The sequence below is a fragment of the Nelusetta ayraudi genome, unplaced genomic scaffold (assembly GCF_046127955.1).
Source record: "Nelusetta ayraudi isolate G7.1 ecotype Tasmania unplaced genomic scaffold, CSIRO-AGI_Nayr_v1 ptg000042l, whole genome shotgun sequence".
NCBI classification, from domain to species: domain Eukaryota; kingdom Metazoa; phylum Chordata; class Actinopteri; order Tetraodontiformes; family Monacanthidae; genus Nelusetta; species Nelusetta ayraudi.
In genome coordinates, this window is record NW_027466092.1 from 14,461,520 (window position 1) to 14,480,791 (window position 19,272).

The 19,272-nt window shown below is 43.4% G+C and overlaps 1 protein-coding gene across 6 annotated transcripts; it reads left to right on the forward strand.

Moving 5' to 3' along the window:
• Window positions 1-15: 15 nt before the first annotated feature.
• On the forward strand, window positions 16-18,220 carry frmpd2 (FERM and PDZ domain containing 2). 6 transcript variants are annotated; one of them, XM_076034732.1, is made up of 32 exons: window positions 16-780; window positions 3,626-3,747; window positions 3,932-4,095; window positions 4,349-4,414; window positions 4,513-4,692; window positions 4,811-4,886; window positions 5,575-5,662; window positions 5,837-5,984; window positions 6,083-6,154; window positions 6,316-6,490; window positions 6,575-6,710; window positions 6,811-6,949; window positions 7,615-7,767; window positions 7,838-8,023; window positions 8,108-8,267; window positions 8,366-8,564; window positions 9,384-9,484; window positions 9,923-10,003; window positions 10,169-10,276; window positions 10,620-10,736; window positions 11,531-11,706; window positions 11,826-11,924; window positions 12,047-12,140; window positions 12,952-13,037; window positions 13,525-13,720; window positions 16,195-16,409; window positions 16,886-16,952; window positions 17,068-17,260; window positions 17,374-17,495; window positions 17,705-17,844; window positions 18,003-18,040; window positions 18,131-18,220. In XM_076034732.1, the coding sequence occupies exons 2-28, from the start codon at window positions 3,627-3,629 to the stop codon at window positions 17,103-17,105; spliced, it is 3,441 nt and encodes a 1,146-aa protein (XP_075890847.1). In that variant the 5' UTR covers window positions 16-780; window position 3,626; the 3' UTR covers window positions 17,106-17,260; window positions 17,374-17,495; window positions 17,705-17,844; window positions 18,003-18,040; window positions 18,131-18,220. The 6 variants fall into 6 exon arrangements, with proteins under 6 accessions (XP_075890847.1, XP_075890845.1, XP_075890846.1 ...); XM_076034730.1 differs by having other exon boundaries at window positions 17,068-17,495; XM_076034731.1 differs by having other exon boundaries at window positions 17,374-17,844.
• The last annotated feature ends 1,052 nt before the right edge of the window (window positions 18,221-19,272 follow it).

Sequence of the window (19,272 nt, forward strand, 5' to 3'; positions counted from 1 at the left end):
ATTTAGAATAGAATAGAATACTTTGTCTGTTCCAGATGGTGACAGAAATTCTTCTTCGACAGGGCTCACAAACACGCTCACATTTAAGAGGAAGAATATTACTATGTAAAATATAAAATGCTTACTTAAAACTATTCTAAAAATGTCGGTGTTCAAAATAAAAGTACACTAAGACATCAACAGGGGTGGAGGGGAGTCACATTGTCTCCCTTATACAGCTCAGCACCTGCAACTCAGCCACTAAGATGTCAGTTCAATAGATTGAAGTGGGTAACATTTCAAATGTTACATTAAATTAATTTTTACAAAGCTGAGAAAATAGAAATTCTAAGCATGCAAGATTTTCCATTCTTAAAATGAAAAAAATAAAACACTGTGGGACAATTAATGTGTCATCTGCAGTTAAAACAGCAGATTAGCACACTGCTGTCTGCAGTGGATTGGTCCTTTGCTGCCCCATCTGTCATTAGCTTGTGCTGCAAATCCAATTAGGTTCTTATGTTGGCTAGTCTAAAAATAGTTGAAAATGAAGGAAAACGCAGAAACAACACGTCATCACTGGTGAGCGCACACGGCAAATTATGTTATGGAGCTAATGTGTCCTTTGTTGGCAGGCAGTTGATCTGTCTTGAGAAAATGAGGCCCTGTTGTGCTGCGACGAGCGAGAGGAGGGTAGAGAGGGCAGCGTGGGGTGCATGAGCGGAAGACGGATTAAGGTGCAGAGACGTGGATGTCTAAAGGAACTTAAGAGGAATCTCCTCAGACACCAGATGAAATAAGGTAGGCAATAAAATGTGTCTGAGCTATACCAGTATGCACATTATTCAATTAACCCGCCAAGAGAGTCTGAACAGTGTTTCAGAAGAGTGAAGAAGAGTGTTTAAGACTAGGAATTTACTTTGATGTAATCAGGTTTATATTTTTTTAATGTTAACTGCTGCTTTAACTACACAACAGTATAAAAGCAATATCTGTATTGAATTAGCAATATAGTAAAGAGTGTTAAAATGTTTTAACTCTGGTAGCATTTACATAAATGGATGATGAGTGAGAAGAAACCTCAGAGCTTTAACTAAAAAGAGATGACACCAGGCTGAGAGCATTAGAATCATTCTAGGAAAGTGTCTATTTTCTGCTTGGAAGAAATACGTTTAGACTTTTTTTCACCAGTACATGTGCATTTGGTATGACTGACAACACAGTGATCTCACTGGAGAGCTGCCGCAGACTCATGTCTGCCCACTGTCAGAGCTTTACTTCTGTCTTTTGTCTCAGAGAGGTCACAGGGTGAAACACATGTAAAAGCAGAGAGTCTGCATTGTGTCTAGACAGAAGAGGGCCAACAGCAGTCAAAGAGTATATTCAATAAACAAAACCATTAATCAGTGATCCTTCAGAGTCCTTCACCCGGAACATAACAAATGCAATGCAATATAACCCTTCCTGCTGCCACTGCAACATGCTGACGTTAATGACATTGTTTAACAATAGAAACTCAGGTTTACAGAGATTACTGCTCATGATGTTAAAACATAATGTTTGTGTTAATCTGGTTATTCACCGGTGATTTGTCCTAATCCTGGTGTGGGGTTCGTGGATTGAACAAGGGAACCGGCTTAGTTCTTAAAGTCAGGTTTGATTTTTGTTTGTCCTGGGCAGGGCGAGTCAGTTCTTACAACTACTTCTGACTAATTGAAGGTGCAACCCAACTATATTACAGCAATTTAAATATATAGTATTAGAAACATGATTTTCTGTTTGATCCCTAAATCATTAGAAAATCTGCCTCAGTTGGTAAATCAAAAATGGATAAATTCCCCATGTGACTATTGGAATAATTATAAGTATTCTGAACAAATTCTTTGTATGTCTTATATTTCATTTCAATTATTTTATTTTTAAGAAAAGAAGAAAAAGTTTCAATCAAAATCTAAGATTTTTGATTTAGCCGAATGTAATCCAACCTTTGTATTACTTCCTGATTTGTCTCTATTCAAATCATGTTCCCGTAATTACTAAAAGATGCATTGTGATGGCCCACTAAAAATAATGAACTGAAACCAATTTCACCATATCAGACGCCCACTCTGCCCACAGGCTTTAAACTAAAAGAAAGCAGATTCACAGCATGTTCACAGCAACATTCAACATGCAACTTAAAATACACAGTAAACTAAGCAAGCTGATTTTGCTCTGTCATCTTGGGTTGATTGGAAACATTTGAACTCCCCTTCTCTAGTCTGCTCCTATGGAACTATGCCATGTTTAGATTGGGAAAGTGTTAAAAGGGAATGCCTGAAGGGTTGGATTGGTGCCTAATTAGATTTAATTCTAAACCCTCAGCGTAATTAAACCCTCAGCTTGTCTGTCTCCAACTCTGACCTGTGACTTGCAGTGTGTTCTCTGTGGGATTCCAACCTGTCAAGGGTTTTCAGCTGGAAATCTGAAGTGGCACAGAAATGCGCTGGAGTGGGGCAGTGGTCAGGGGTGCTTTACGCGTGACAGAGGGGATCGAGGTGGAGGTGGGATGCATCAAGGAACAGCTCTGAGCCCTTTCTCATTTGCTATGGTGATAGATTGGCTGACAGAGGAGGTCAGACTGGAAACTCCAAGGATTATGATTTTGCAGATGACGTTGAGATCTTTAGTGGAGGAAAATCTAGAGAGGCTAAAGGTTAGCAGCAGCAAGACACAATGTGTGTGTGAATGACATGGACCAAAGTATTAACACTGAAGTTACAAGGAGTAGGGATAAAGAAGGTGGAGGATTTTAAGCACTCGGGGTCAGCAGTCGGGAGCAACAGAGGGTGTGGGAAAGAGTTGTGACAGGTGGAGAAAAGGCTCAGGTGTGACAACGGTATCAAGGAAAGGTGTTGCTCTTTGAGAGTGACCTGGATGGAAAGGATCAAGAATGAGTTCATCAGAGGGACAGTGTGTGTTATATGTTTTGGAGATGAAGCCAGAGAGGACAGACTTGGACAGTGAAAATATCAGTAGAAGGATGCTGAGGTTGAAACTGACAGGCAGAAGGTCTATGCTGTGATTTTATCCATGTAGCTTTTGAATCACGCAGATGCACATTTTGGTGGCTTTTCAGGCCACCAACAACAACAATGGATAGACAATATTTTTCATAAGCAACGTCTCCTTAGTCCTAATTTTAAACCAAAGAAAATGTTTGTTTAAACCACAATTTCAAATTTTTATGTTGGATTTAGGTTCAGGGGTATCAGTGTATAATGTGTAGATCTTGAAGAGGCAAAAAATTAAATATTGCATCTCTCTACGACATTGCTACAGGGCCATAGTGGTTATTTTAGTGTTTCTTGGAAGTAATAGAGAGTAAATCTTGGCATCTTGAGGTTTATTATTTTATTTTCTTAAAATCTTCACTCGTCCTAGGCGAGTTTTGGAGTTTAGGGGGTTAATTTGGTTTCAAAGAGCCTTCAGAGAAACAAAAGAAGAAAGAAACAGCAAAAACAATAGGTCTTCATATGCAGGTGAGACTGACAATGTCTGTCTTTTTGGGTTTGGCCCTTTATAATGCTTTGAAAGCTGATTAATTCCCCACTACTGATCCAAAATTTTGCATTGACCTGCAACTTATGTGCTTTTGTTTTAACAGTATGGGGACATTTGTGACCCTGGCAGAGGTATTGGAGGCCCGGGGTTTACCGCTGGATGAAGATGAAGTCTGGTGTCTGCTGCTCGCCACCACTGAGGCCTTACTAGACATTTCCAGAAAAGGTAACACCCCATCACTGTGTCCCAATTCCACCTAATTTCACTTGTTGTTTGGGTGTAAGATTTTTTTTGTTTTTTATTTTTTTTGAGATTAACATTCAAGATTCAAGCTACTAGTAACTATTTTTTTGGGTAGTGCACTTTAAAATATACATGTAACAAAGAGTTTTTTATGATTTGCATTTAGGGTCAGGCAACATGTGCAGTGTGCTGAGTCCTGGCTCTGTGCTACTGTCAGCCAACGGGAGTATGGCCTTCAAGAGTTGCCCCCGATATGAGGATATGGCCTCCTTCACGGCTCCAGAGGTCCAGCAGGGTCACGCAGCCTCAACGAGGACTGCACTTGAAAAGGTTAGCCCAACCTTTGTTGAAGCAGGGGTGCAAAACATGAACAAAACGTCATGTATTAAACCTCAGTTATTTTGGTGGACATGTGCCATGAACCTTCTTGTTTGTTAAAAATTAAAAAGTTGACATTTCCACAAAGAAATTAAAAATATATATATATATATATCTGGGCCGTGCTGTTAGCGAGAGCCTTGTAAATGAACCAAACTAGCCAAACTAGACAACAGAATCGTTTCCTCATTGACTGTGTCCTCAGATGGTCCTGTATTCCCTGGGGATGACTCTTTATTGGTGCGTTGATTATCATCTACCTCAAAACCAGGTACCCTTCGCCATTTTCCACCCATAGCTCATCCCCTGATTTGTACTGCCTGACTTCTTGCACAATCACCCGCTCTGCTGTTACCTGTTTCTTCACAGCCGGTCCAGCTGAGTGCAGAGCTGGAGGGTTTGCTGCTGAGCATGTGCGAGGACACGGTGCTGAGGCGTACAGACCTGCTGACGGTGCTGGAGGCCTGCGAGCTTCACCACAAGGCCGCCATGCTGCTTCCTCCTGAGAGGCTGATCCGACAACTGGTGGAGAATGTCTACAGAAACTCTGTCAGTGTTTGATGGCCTTAGTTTTAGCTGTGCGCCCGGGTCACTTGTGTGCTTTGTAGTCTTGCCCCAACTCATTGGTCATTTCCTGAAGTTGGTGATGATGTTAATATCATTCCAGGTTGATCATATGTCGTTGGCTGAAAATGGACCCCAGCTTACAGACCGCAGTCAGATGGTCCGGGACAGATTGCACAGTGAGACATGAATTTGTTATGTCTTTATCATCAATTGTTCTTCAGTCATGCCATCAAGTAAAAGAATAGTGATGATTTTGGCAAAAAATATATATTTGTAGGTGTTTGAAAGATGTTGATTGATTACTTTTCTTTCGTCATCTTCTGCACATACATTCATTGATACATCGAGTAATTGAGTGCTGCTGAGTTTTTAGCGGATGGACTTCATTTGTCAACAAATTCCAGTTACAACAAGGCTAAAATCAGCAACTATCCAGTTTAGAAGGGACTTTAGACTGTGGGAGTAGACCACAGTGCTCTGACAAGACCCACGTAAGCACAGGGAGAACATTTAAACTCCTCATAAACCAAACAAGGTACCTTGCTGCTGGGCAAGTGACAGTACTAAGAACTACTGTAATGCACAGCAACCAAATAGCCTAAAATTGTCTGGCCATCCATTCAATCAGCTTGGGTTAGGTTTGCTTTTTTCATAGGAAATAACAATAATAAAGCAACTAACTCCAGCCAAAATGGCAGCTGGGGTTAAGGTATTATTCTGTAAGGAAGTAACAAAGGTTGAAGTGACCACGGGCAGTAGCTTGGATGAAGACGGTCCATGGATTATTGATCAGCATTGATATTTAGCAAGATCATAAAGTTACAATATTTGGATATGGATTCTAAGGTTCACTTTGCTTTTCAGGAGGCTCATTTAGTCCCTCCACATGGTCGCTGAAGAAGAAGATGTCCAGGACCTTCTCTGGAGCATCTTATTCAGGCGATCCCTCGGGGTATAATGAGTGCAAATACATCTATGCCATATACCTGGTCAATATTTTCTCCCTTACATTGACATGTTGGGAATTGGGGAATGGGCCATGTATGAATGTTTTCTTTGTAATTTTGGCATGAGTGATGGATCTCACCTGCCACGGGACTGATGCAAAACTCATTTTCTTTTTCAGGATTCCCTCTGGACACCGGCACAGGGAGAGTTATGACTGGCAGCAGCTGAACCGCAGCCCTTGCAGTCCATACTTGGATGGCAATCGAAACACCAACTCGCGGTCCCTTTCACAATCCACAATGAGTTTAACAGACAAGAAAATGAAGGTTTGGGTTTGCCTTTTTAGATTTCATAGTAAAAACGTATGAGACAAATAAATACTTCAGATGGAAGATTTGTTCATCTCTTTGATATTCTGTCACAGGAAATGGGCCCCGAGTTTATTAGGATGTTAGATGAGCCACAAGTAGTCTTGGAGCTACCTGGATCCATTGTGGTGGGTTAACAAAAGGAATGCATTTCTGTTGATATATTGATGACATATTTCCACAAGAAGTTCTTACAGTTTTTACAGTCTAGAATGGCAAATTCTGACTTCACCTTTGATTAAAAAAAATGTTATTTAATTTCTCCATATTCTTCCTTGTGTATGTGCAGTCAAAAAAAGGGAAAACCACAACCACCCAGAGAGAGCTGACCGTGGTGATGCCAAATGGTCAAAACATCCTGGTGAAGTGCGAGGTGAAATCTAGAGGGGTTGACGTCTTCGACATGATTGTGGCCCATTCAAACCTGATAGAACATTTCTACTTTGGCCTTGCTTATATTGATGGTAAAGTGGTTGGTTAAACACTATCTTTCAGCTACACGAAGAGTATTCAACTTATTTAAGAGGCTCTTTCTATTCTGTCCCTAGACAATGAGTTTTTCTATGTGGACAACGATACCAAGATTTCCAAAGTGGCTCCAGATGGCTGGAAGAAAGTGCCTACAACCACCTTTGTCCTTTACTTCAGGGTCAAATTCTTTGTCACTGACATTTCTCTGCTTTTGTAAGTTTCTGCCCTTGGATGTTTTGTTTCTAAAGGTGTGGAAAGGTGCTTTGCAAAATGCCAATGCAGTCCTCTAACTGTGGACGACCCTGTGTGTCAGGCACAAACAGACCCGCCACCAGCATTACCTACAGCTCAGAAGAGACCTGCTGGACGACCGACTGTCCTGCCACGAGGAGACTGCTCTGCACTTAGGAGCTCTGGCACTCCAAGCAGAATGTGGAGACTGCATGCCTGAGGTTTGGCACCACAAATTTTAAACATATTGAGTATAGCGGGCATATTTTTTTTTTTATTGTATATTCATATGTTAATGAATAGGTTGAGGCTCCTTTTAGCGTCCTCTGTCTACTTTGAGGTTGTATATTTTTATACTTTGTTAGACCTTTTATATATTTGTAAGGGGGCAAAAACCAGTCCCAAAACCAGACTGGTTTGATGTCACAAAGGGCCGATTTCCAGAGCTGTAGCCCATGTTTAGCCCATTTTTTCTTATAGGATGAGCAGAGGCAAAGGATGGACAACATGGACTCAGGATTCTTACATTAGTAAAGTGACTTTTGTGTATCATAGGACCTTATACCAAGGCTAGAACCTCATGCTGAGCACTACTGCCCACTCTTATACGTCATTTACATAGAATGAATGATAAAAAGGCATCTTGCACTTGTGGTAATTGGTTGTCATCCCACACAGGACAAATGTAGAAACACACGCAATAAACAAAGAGTACAGACTGAACTTTTTATCTGTATGTATGTGTGTATCTGGCATATGGCTTATATGATCCTCCAGCAGTATCTCAAGCTAATGCATCATCCCTCAGATAGCAGTGCATGACCCCAATGCTGTCAGTGCTTATTTAGCGTCAACAGCATGAATCATTTTTATTTTTGTTGTTCAGGTCTACGGAAGGAATTACTACCGTCCTGACCAGTATGTCCCCAAGAGCGTGATGGAGAAACGTGCCTTGCCTTACATTCAGGGAGAGCTGCAGCGACTTCACAGCAACAACGCTCAGATGCTCGCTGATGAGTCAGAGTTTGAGTTCCTCAAGGTAGCAACAAACAGAAAAATTATGTTGTTGACGTTTGAAGCACTGCTACTAGTTCAACTTCTCCCTTCAGGTGTGTCAGCAGTTGCCAGAATACGGGATTTTGCTCTATCGTGTGATGCGTGAGAAAAAGCCCCAAGAGGGTGAGATCATCCTCGGTGTTTGTGCCAAAGGTGTCGTCGTTTACGAAATTAAAGACGGCTGCCGCTCCACCAGTCAAAACTTCTACTGGAGGGACACGGCAACCATTTCCTCAAACGTAAGCCGCATGGTTTTCTCATTCGCTTGAGCTCCCGTCGTGTTCGTTAGTGCCGCAGTAATCAACTCCTGCATGTCTTTGCAGCGGCGGAAGTTTGTAGTGGAGAGTCGCGCTGGCAAAAAGAAGTACATCTACATCACGGAGAGATCGAGGACGGCCAAGTACCTGTGTAACCTCTGCTCGGCCCAGCACAAGTTCAACAATGAGATGAGCTCTCGCCAGCTCAGCCACAGCATGGTCTTCGGTCAGTTACACCACCATCGCCTCTTCTACCCAACAGCCTTTGGGGACAGCACAGTAAAGCCTTACTGCACCCCCACCACCCTTTTGTATTCCATGTAGAGGAGAGCATTTTGCAGTATGCCAGCGTGTCTCGCACCCAAAGCAGCCACCTCAAGCCCTTCTCCTGTTCAGACGCGCCACAGGACGACAGCGGCTTGACCACTCCTCAGAACGAGACCCTGACCAAGCTCTGTGACGATGTCGCGGCCAGGATTGAGGCCCGCATCAAGCAGCAGCGCCAGTGCCTCAACGAGCAGAGGTACGAGCCCACCGCATCATTTGTGTGCTTCCGGATTGTCGTCCTCCCTGCTTAGCGGCCCACTAGCCTGAACGCACGGTTTGCCTCAACATACGTAGTAGATGTTTTAGTATCTCTTAAAGAGCTCCAAACATAGCCACAACCACACTTAGCCCTACCAACTCAAACCCTTTGACACCATTGCTTGAGCAATTTTATTTTCAAGAACAATTGTACTGTGCGAAAGCCCACCTTTTTAAAGTGCGTCTTGTGCCTCGCTAACTTGGAGTGCACACACTGATCAAAGGAACTTGACTTGGAGCCCGACAAGCACAGCCCTACTTGGACTGTACCCTGAAGAAATAAACCTTAATTCTTGCAATTGTGGATACAAGTTGCATTTTAAAATTGAATTGAATTTGAATTTTTAAAAATGAAATTCTATTTCAAACACAAAAATAACGATGCAAAAAGACATGGCTACTGACACCAGCAGAGCAGCGCAAGGTTCAAAGATAGAGAGGAGAGTTTGCCATAGTGCTCAGCATAGCTGGAGGATTAGAGGACAAATCTTTAGTTTCCATGCCACTGCATTAACAACTAATGCCACCGGCATGAATAGTAATTACTGATGCTAACATATTTACCAAACGAGCACATGCCGCTAGGTGAGAAAACAAACACAGACACTCAGCTCTCTGAATTTTTTGTATCTGCGTTTTGGCTTTAACAGTCAGTCATTTAACTGCAATGTTTTAACGAAAATACAAACGCTAACAGCATCCACTGTTTGTTTGTTTTTCTGTTTGTTTGTTTGTTTGTTTCCTGCTTTTTCTGCAGTACCTGCTCCAGCAGTCAGCGCAGCAGCATCGGGATGCGCTCCCCCGCCTGTTCTCAGAAAAGTGGATCCGAGGCGCCTTCAGGTTCTCCAGCAGCCAGAGGTAGATGCGCTGGCACTCCCGTCTCTTTGCAACTGCTCAAGCTTATGATGTGACCTTTGTGAGAAACATAACACAGTATGCCATGTAGTATTACACAGATTACTGGCAAGCAACACGATTGAAGTCTCCCTGTTGCAGTTTGATGCACTGGACTGAGAAAACTTGTCATAAATGTTTTAAAAACCTTTTATTTCTAGGAAGACATAGTAAAACGATATAATGTTGATGACCTAGAGTGTAAATCTTTGCAAATAACAAATTTTCAAATGAGTCGCACGTTCCATGTTAAATTACAGTCATTGAAAAACGTAAAAACAAAAAGGCTCCAAATCTCTTTTAGTGCAAGACAGTTTCAAATGCTTCGTCCTGACTGATTTTAACCTGCATCAAAGTAGAAGAAATAATCTCCTGTCTGTCTGTCACTTTTTTGTTTTGTAGAAACACCACCAAAACTGGGATCATCCACAGAGAGAGAAGTTCTATGTGTTTCTCTCAAGAAAGACCCAAAGTTGGGCCTGGGTGAGCTGATCAGTGCACAAATGATTTTTAATGCTTGTGATGAAGTTGCACTAACCTGACTGATTGTTGCCGCACAGTTCATTGCATTACATAGCAAATACCATGAAAAGTAATTCTGTGAGGCGGTTGGCTTGTAGTGAGATCTGTGCCTTTGTGCTCTTGCAGGCATAGTGATAGTCGGAGAGGACACAGTGGGACACTTTGACTTAGGCACCTTTGTGGCTTCAATTGTGCCTAATGGACCTGCTGATAGAGACGGACGCATCAGGCCAGGTACAGAATGAGATGAATATCCATCTATCCAGCATCTATACCCGTTTCTCCTGCACCCAGGGCCAGGGGGGTGTGAATATTTGATTTTTATTTGTGTATTTTTGTAGAAATGGGTGGAAAACATTTCTAGTCTAGACGTATCCTCTGCCAATCTCACCTAATTCGTGATGTGAAAAGATCCAGCCCTTTCTTCCATATAACAGGAAACACGGTGTGAGTGACGAAAGAGGAAGCCGAGAGCGAGTGGGAGTGGCCCTCTCGGAGTTCAGAGGTTGTTTTTGAGGTCTTTGGCCTCCGGCATTATTGGACACCAGGATAATTTTATCGTGTCCTCTGGCTGCAGGTGGTCGTCTGATCTCGCTGAACCACATCAGCCTGGAGGGCGTGACCTTCAGCGAGGCAGCGGAGGTCATACAGAACAGCCCCGAGGAGGTGCAGCTCATTATCTCACAGCCAAAAGGTGCTCTGTGTGTGTGCGTGTGTGTGTTTCTTTGCTGCTTTATACACTGAATCTAAACCATGTCTTTGTTTTGTGGGTAATTTCGGTTTGTTCTTCTGATGCGTCTGCTTTTTTTTGATACTACTGCTGTTTGAACTACTGCTGTGTCATCTTGACTGTCTTTGTAGAATTATAAAAATGTGACAGAGTGACAATGCTCGTTTGCCTTGTGACAAAGTTCAACTTTGATTAAATTGCTTGCTTCATCGTCATCGCGGTTGCAATTTATACATTAAACACAAGTTTCAACTGAGAAAAAACACACACACAATTATTTGTTTAAGTTTGAATCATCTCTCTGCTCTGATTCAATGACTTGAAAAAAATTAAAAAGACTAACATAAAAAAATTACATTTCAGACATATATAGGAGAATCGTGTCAGTGTTATAATGGTCTCTGGTTCCTATTCCGGTGTCTTCCGTGGCAAAAATGCAAAATAAAATTTGCTTTACTGTTTGATACAAACAGTCTTGAGCCTGTAGACGCTGACTGGAAGCTCAATAACAGAAACGTAACAAATCAAAATTCTTCAGAACTGCAGGCCTCATCCGAAAAAGTTCCACTTTACTTGGAAGACACTTGTTGGCATATTTTAGGGTGTAAAAATCCCATCTTGGACACCCAGATCCAGCAGACAAAATAGGCAAAGTGTCTGCATTTTGTAGTTCCTCGGAAAGCTCTCTTATAAGGTTCCTACTGCAAGATATATTGATAATTCCTGACATTCAAGCACTAAATGCTCTGCATCTACAGTCACCGTCAGCCCCACCAGTGTGCGCTCGTCTGTGCTGAAGAACTACGGGTCACAGACTACGCTGACTGCAGACGGAAAATCAGGCGATGAAAGCCTGGATGAGATCGTTTCAGTCATGATGACGCCGAAGACAGGCAACAGGCTTAACGTCCCCCGAGACGTCCTCCGAACACAGGTAAGACACCTGGCACCTCATCGAGCTGCAGGACAGAAGCACTAAATAGCTTCGGTCCAAGAAGGACTGAGCTACTGGTGGAGGACTGAAGCCCTTGCTTTTGTCCACATTGCTCGCAGGACAGCTTCTCTCTGTCTCCCAACATTAACTGCGTGAGGCCTGAGGAGATCACCGTAGACCTCAGGAAGATCTCTGGGAGTCTGGGCATCAGCATCTCCGTGAGTTACCTTGTCAACTGTTCCTGTTTTCTTTAGACAAATTATTGTTAACCCAGTCATTCCATTTGTCACAGCTCACAGATCTGTTTGGATTTTTTTTTTTTTTTGCCAAAAACTTTCAGGGTGGTGTGAACACCAGCCTCTCCAATGGCGGGATCTACATCAGGAGCCTTGTTCCAGGAGGGGCTGCGGAGAGAGACGGACGCCTGCGCACAGGTAATGTTACTTCATACCATATCTAGCATTTCCTAATAGGTTTAATACTGCATGATACAGAGAGCCAATAGCATGGACACCCACTCGTCCAACCCATCCTTCCATCCACCAATCCATTTATCCATCCATACATTCAGTAAAGTTTGGAGGTGGTCTAGTGGTGCAGTGACTCTTGGGTCAGGGTTCCAAAACATTGTGCTCCAGCACTCCAGATGTGATGTAGACTGAAAAGGCGTGGAACTGCCTCACTGCAAGAAGGGGACGGGTTTGATTCCAACGTGTGGAATTTGCACATTCTACTCCCTTCGTCTGCAGTGGTTCTCGCACCCCCGCAAACATAAGTGGTGACAGCAAATTCATTTATTATGGGAAGTTAATTCTATAGATTGATCATTTACAAAATGAACAACATTTCGTGGCTTAGCCTACTTGTGTCTCAGCATAGTAATGACTCAACCTAACAGTTTAAAGTTGGGATTCACTTCAGTTGTCACATACACAAAGCAAACAACACACTATACCCACGGAATTTAACCAGCCCTCTCTTGACGATGAATGATCAGCAGCATATTATGGGCCGTGAGTATAGCTATTTATATGCTCTGTCCCCAGAGCCACGCCAGTGTCGCTAATAGACAAACAACACATCGTTTGACACCTTTGTGGTCGAGATTTAACACCTTTGAGAATTAGGCGCGGACGCGCCTGACATTCCGCCGCTGCTTCCCTGAGAAAAAAAAGGGAGGGCACCACAGTTCAGAGGCAGCTGACTGGAATGGGAATTTTTCTGTGCTTTTGATGTCCTCCACAGGCGACAGACTGCTGGAGGTAGACGGGATTAGCTTCCAGGGCTTCGCCTACCAACAAGCTGTGGAGTGTCTGAGTAAAACCGAAGAGGTAAAGGACAACACTGACTTCGCCAAATCCAGACAGTGAGAAGGGGTTTGGAGCAAATCAATATGTTTCTTTGTGGCAGTGCATTGACTAAAGATTTAGATTTGTGGTTCCATTCGTCTTTGTATGTTGATTATTAGATGTTAAAAAAAACATGTCAAGCCAAAACATGACCCTTCAGTATATCAGGTAGGAAATGAGCCAAGTTAAAACTGAACAAACATGTTAAATAAGTTTTACCGAAAGATTATTTTCTCTTGCCTCAGATAGTTTTGAACTGTAACTTGACCTTCCACCATTACATCCTGAACTTTCTCAGGCTGTAGCAATGCCACGGATCATCAATATGTTTCCACATCCTAGTATGTCACGACATGTACAAACACCATTCGCTCATCATCACTTCACCACCACACATCCCTTCCGCTGAATCCTTCTGAATATTCCTACCATTCAGGCGTTGGCCATGCCCTTTACATGTTTGATTCAGGTGGTGACCCTGGTTGTTGAGAGGGTGTCGCTGAGCCTGCCCAGGGTTTCTCTGAGCGCGGAGACCAGCAGCAGCATCTCCAATCACAGCAACAGTTCAGCCAGCAGCCCGTCAAAGGCCAACAACCGTTTGTCGTTCCATACTCCTCCAAACAGGATGTCTGAGCGGGACAAGGACTACAGCTTCGCCACTAAAGGTGGGTAGGCTGGGCCAGGTTGGGCGTTGAGACTTGTTAGGTCAGTGTTGGGAGTTAAAATGACACCACTGCAGAAACGTGTTGGTTTTTGCTGTATTGCAATGATAAAGCACTTCAAAGGGTAAAGTCCCACTGATCATCACGACCTGACGGATCCAATATTTTTCCTCCGCATTTGATCCCATCCCCTGAGGGAGCAGTGAGCAGCAGCGATGCCAAGCTTGGGAATCATGGGTTGATCTAATCCCCAAAGTGTGTGTGTGTGTGTGTGTGTGTGTGTGTGTGTGTGGGGGGGGGGGGGGAGTAAAAGAGCATTTGCACTGGCTGTAATTTGATGGTTGAAGTGACGGCAGTGGCCTTGGACATGGTCACGTTGATATCTGTCTGTTTCTGTGACAGTGAGACCAAACTTGGGTTTGTTATTGTTAGTTGTGCATTATTCCGTAAACTGCACATGTACAGTGCTGCGGGAAATCGAGGGAAATCACCGTGTAGTGGATCTATAATGAGCTGCAATGAACAACAACATTGTAAAATATTTGCTTTGTAGATGTAAGGCTAGTTAACAGTCTGGTTCCAGGGGGTGATCAACTCAATGGGTCTGTCTATTAAAACAGTCAGATGGAGGCAGATGAGGTGATGATCCAATAGTTTATTGTGAAGGGTATTGTTTGTACTGATTTTTTCTGATGGAAGGAAATAAAATAAAAGGTAAATATTGAGCCAAATCAACACAGGGCCTCTATTCTAAACAAACATTCTTGAAATAAGGAATAACTCTCTGAACATAAACAGGCCGCACATAATCAGTTTCTAAATACAGAAATATAACATAAACTCACATTTCACGGACTCAGTACAGACAACTACGCTGTGGCTCCTGACATGCGGCCAGCCAGCTCCTTTGTTCTCAGGGAAAAGGGGTGTGACATTGTAGAGCTGGCTTCCTATATAACTTAAGCTCCGCCCTCCTTGGCCATGATGGATGCAGGTAGAGGAGGGGGATCGATCTGACGGCCATTGACTGCCAATTCAATACCGTGATCTGACAGTCCTGAATCCATGAGTTGCTTGCAGGTGGTGTGACTAAGTGTGTGTGTGTGTGTGTGTGTGTGTGTGTGTGTGTGTGTGTGTGTGTGTGTGTGTGTGTGAATGGCAAGTAGTGAAAAGTGCTTTGGAGGTGGAATGCACTAGAAAGGGGCAGTGCAATTACTGTCCCTCTACTATATTTGGAACAATGCTAGGTTAGGTGTCCCACACGTCCAAGAGAACTCAGAGCTTCTCAAGGAATCTGCCAGAGCAGCTCTTGAATTGACCATTTTTCCTAAAAAGGGAACTTTCGCCACCATACATAACAACTCCAACTGAGGAAGAGCCTGCGTCAGAGAACCTTAAGCTGCCGTGTGCTTTAATGCCAACTAGGCTAGTCTGGCAGCTTCAAGGTGAACTTTTACACACTTCCTTCTTCTCATCCTGATCTTCCTTTGCCGACCCTGACCTCTGTCTTGCTTATCCCTCCGGCCTGCCTTATCCTTTGGCCCGTCCTTCTATATCTGTCATCCAACATTGTTTCCCCGCTGCACTGTCACTCAAAAGGAAGACTGTGTTTTTTAGTGGAATCAGTGTGAACCTTTAAGAGATTTGAAGGATTTGTGGACTTAAAATAGCCAATTAAAATCTTTTTTCCAATGGTTTACTGCTAGATCTGTTTTACAGCTGTTCAATGACTTGGTGTGGGTGAAACTGCACCCTTGACATGAAAATAGCAGACCTAGCTGGCCTGATGTGGGACTGTTCAGCACCCTAATTGGCCATTATCTTATCTTATCTTATCTTATCCCCCGCTTCTAGTTGCATGTTTTTCTTCCCTTTGTCATCTGTCTTTGCAAACTCATGAAGATCACTGAGCTAGCTCTCATAGCCAAGCAAGCAGTGTTGTTCTCATGGAGTGAGGTGTAGCTCCAAAGGGAGGCCTCTTTTCGTGAGAGATGTTGCCTGTCAAGCAACCACAGTTACATAGCCCCACAGGAGGCCAGGCGGGGGTGCTGTGTCAATGGCAGCGGGTGCCATTCTTTCCATTACAAGTTAATGAACCCCAAAATCATGTTAAAACTATAATTCTGATGCAGGAAAAATATCATAGTGGCACTTTAAGTCTTAACATCAATGTACAAGTAAGTATTGTCTGGTGTTTTTTTTTTTGTTTTGTTTTTAACAAGTATCCGCTCGCCCGGGGTCAGAATTTGGACTGAGGTGTCACTGTAGAAAAAGTTTTGAATAAGATAGTAAATATGCACTACCACTCCCAAATCTGAGTAAAGTGAGTTTGATTCTGTGATTTTCTTAAAAATATTCTCTTTGTTCATGCTTCCCTTTATGTCCACCTGCTCCCTAAATGAATCAGACCTATGACCTTTTATCTTTCTTCTGGTTGTTAACACATAACCCCCACCCCTTCCCCTAAAAACTCTCAGATAACACCCAGGAAGTGACCCTGACTAAGAATGCCAGCGGTCTGGGCTTCAGCTTTCTGATGTGCGAGCTGGATCCGCCCACTCGGGAATTTGGCAGCCTTGTCCGGATAAAACAGCTTTTCCCTGGTCAGCCGGCCCAGCAGAGTGGGAGGATCCAGGAGGGAGACGTGCTGTTAGCCATCAATGGCCAGTCGCTCAAGGAGCTGTCCTATCCAGTAGGTGGAGGCTTCACCTGAATGCAAACCATATTGACTGCAAATGGCACCATTAATGCTGACGACAGAGGCCGTTAACTTTCAACACTCGGATATTTACATTTAAAATAGATCTTTCCCGCTTCTACATTTGGTGATTTTTAGTTTGAACAGTGACAACACCCCCAGCCAGGTGCCGATTCTGACCCTCTAATACCATGTTGCAGCTGCCTTGTCATTGTCCTCTTTAAAAGGTGTGAAAGGTTTGACAAAACATCTGTTTTAGCAGGAAGCTAAAAGCTACAAGGCTGTAAACAGGAGGCTAAATATTCTGTTTTCTGCATGTCTTTGGAGTTTTGGGGATTGCTAATCATTGAAGGCAGTTCAGCTGCAGTCCAGGATTTAAAATAAAGATCTGAAAATGCAAACAATATGGGACACTTTGCTTACGTTACACTAGATATGTGTAAGTGATCAGTTCTCATTTTGTCCTGTAGAAAGTACTCAAGCTGTTCAAAACGACACCACCTGAGGTCCGGCTGTCCATCTGTCGACCTGCACCAGGTACATACACGCACAAACACACACACACACACACACATACACACACACACACACACAAAGTGTTGTATACCAAAACAAAGTTAACTGAATCCACTTAATTTCCCTTTGATTGCAGGGATCCTTCCGTCCATCGAACAGTTTATTGGCACATGAGTGATGTCGCAGGTTCGTTAAGGAGCATCAGCATCACTGGATGTCCAGCAGCGACACTTCCTGTCCTCCTGTCAGGACGCGGTGAATGACATCAAGAGTGGCGATGATCGGATCAGCGCGGCACTCTGAGCTCATCGATGGGAAGCCAGCGAAAGGTCCACATCGTGGCGTGACGTGATGCGATTAGACGCAGCGTGCTGTCCGAGTTTTATTCATTGAGTGTTGCCAAGGTCCAGAGGGAAACACTCATGTTGTAAATCCCCGGCAGGAACCAGTGTCAACAGTCAAACAACCAGGAATCTCAGCATTACAGCAGAGTCTGACACAACGTGTTGCGACATGGCGCAGCATGACGGGGGTGAACTGCATGACAGTATCTAGAAATATTAGGTACCAGTAAAAACAAAAGCTGATGAAAACATTTCAGAAACACTTTCTTGAGCCTGAGTCAGATTCCACTTGTGCTACACACACACTGCGCCCAACAAATGACTTCAGTGTTTTGGAAATGAGGCAGTTCTTTTCGCTTCGTGCTTTCAGGTTCTAACATAACGTTTTGACTAGAGTTTGTTTTGTTTTTTTAACTTTCTGTGTTCCAGGCAAGATGATGAAACTGTGGCTGACTGTGGGAGCAGAGACGTTGGAAGTTCTCCTCATTTGCAAAAGTGAAACAAATGAACATCCCAAAAGGCTGCATAACAAATGATGAAGTGGAGATGTAAACAGAGAAAGTAAGCAGGTACAAACTGCCGCCTACAGAACTTTGATCTCTGCTGTGTTTATCTACATATCATTGATCATATTTTTATGGCTGTTAGACGGATCTGAAACATTACCGTGTGCTTCCTGTCCCTCTAACAAAAAACAATTGTCGTTTGTTTATTTCTTCACCACAAGGTGGCAGTATAGTGCTGCAAGCCTACTGAAGTGAAAAGGTAAGGGCCATCAGCGATGCCGACACTCATTCTTCACATTGCAGCATTTCATGCAATATCAACAAATTGTATTGTTTATTTTCGTTGCAGGAAACTAAAGGAGAAGCTTTACAGGAGAAATTTTACAATATAAAAGCACACAGATGTACTGAGGACTAAAGATGGAATCATAAAAACAAAGAAACTGTGTTCTCACACTTTATTAAAAAGGGAATGTCGCCCTCATTAAACTTCCTGTGTGGCCACCTTTAATGTATGCCGAATTGCAGTACAGTGACTACAAACCCTCTTATCATTCATTGCACAGAAAACAAAAGTCAACTGAACCTGACCCATATATATATATATATATATATATAATATTGATGATGCAACCCCAACAATATTCATGTTACAGATCTGGACTGAATCAGCCAATAAACATACACACACACACACACACACACATATACGCACACAGTCAGACTCAGACACACACCTCCCTGGGTGCATGAGGAGCCAGTAATGGCCCCTCGTAAATAGGGGTTCCTGTATTTTCGGTGAAACCCAGTAGTGCATCTGGTTCCCATCAGAGCTCGTGTTCCCTTTGCAAATGATCCCAAATGTTTCTAATTATGCCAGTTGAGTCGGCACGAGGCTGTGTGCGAGCGCCTGTTTGTGCGTGTGTGCGTTTGCGCACACGTGTGTGTGTGTGTGTGTGTGTGTGTGTAATCACCCTGATGGACACGCACACCCATGCTCTGGCCCCTGTTTATTCACGATGGCAGAAACAGAGATGGACAGCGTGCTCTTGACCCGTGCGACCCCTCCTCAGGTCACTGCATGCGGCGCTGGCTGTTGAGTGACGGATGCGTGCACAGCGCCCTGGACTTTCTGCGCCACGCTGCTGTGCTGTCAGCTGACAGGGAGCGTGCGAGCGGCCGCGGTTTGCAGAAGGTGGAAAAGTATCAAACTGTCACTGCCGAGAGAGGAGAATCTGTCTCTCCAAGTCATCATGCTGTCATGTGCAGCTGAGGAGTTTTAACTTGAATTCACATGTAAAAATTGAGATTTCTTGATCTCACACGGTGTTGCTCAATTCCAGTTTTGCCATCAGAGATGTAGCAATAATGCAGCACTGGGTTTTCAGAGGCAGGCATTTCATATATTTCATTCATAGACTTTGAAATCCAACAATTAGACACTTATTGAACTTAGCGTTGCACCTATTACAATTTGTCATCACTGAGGTT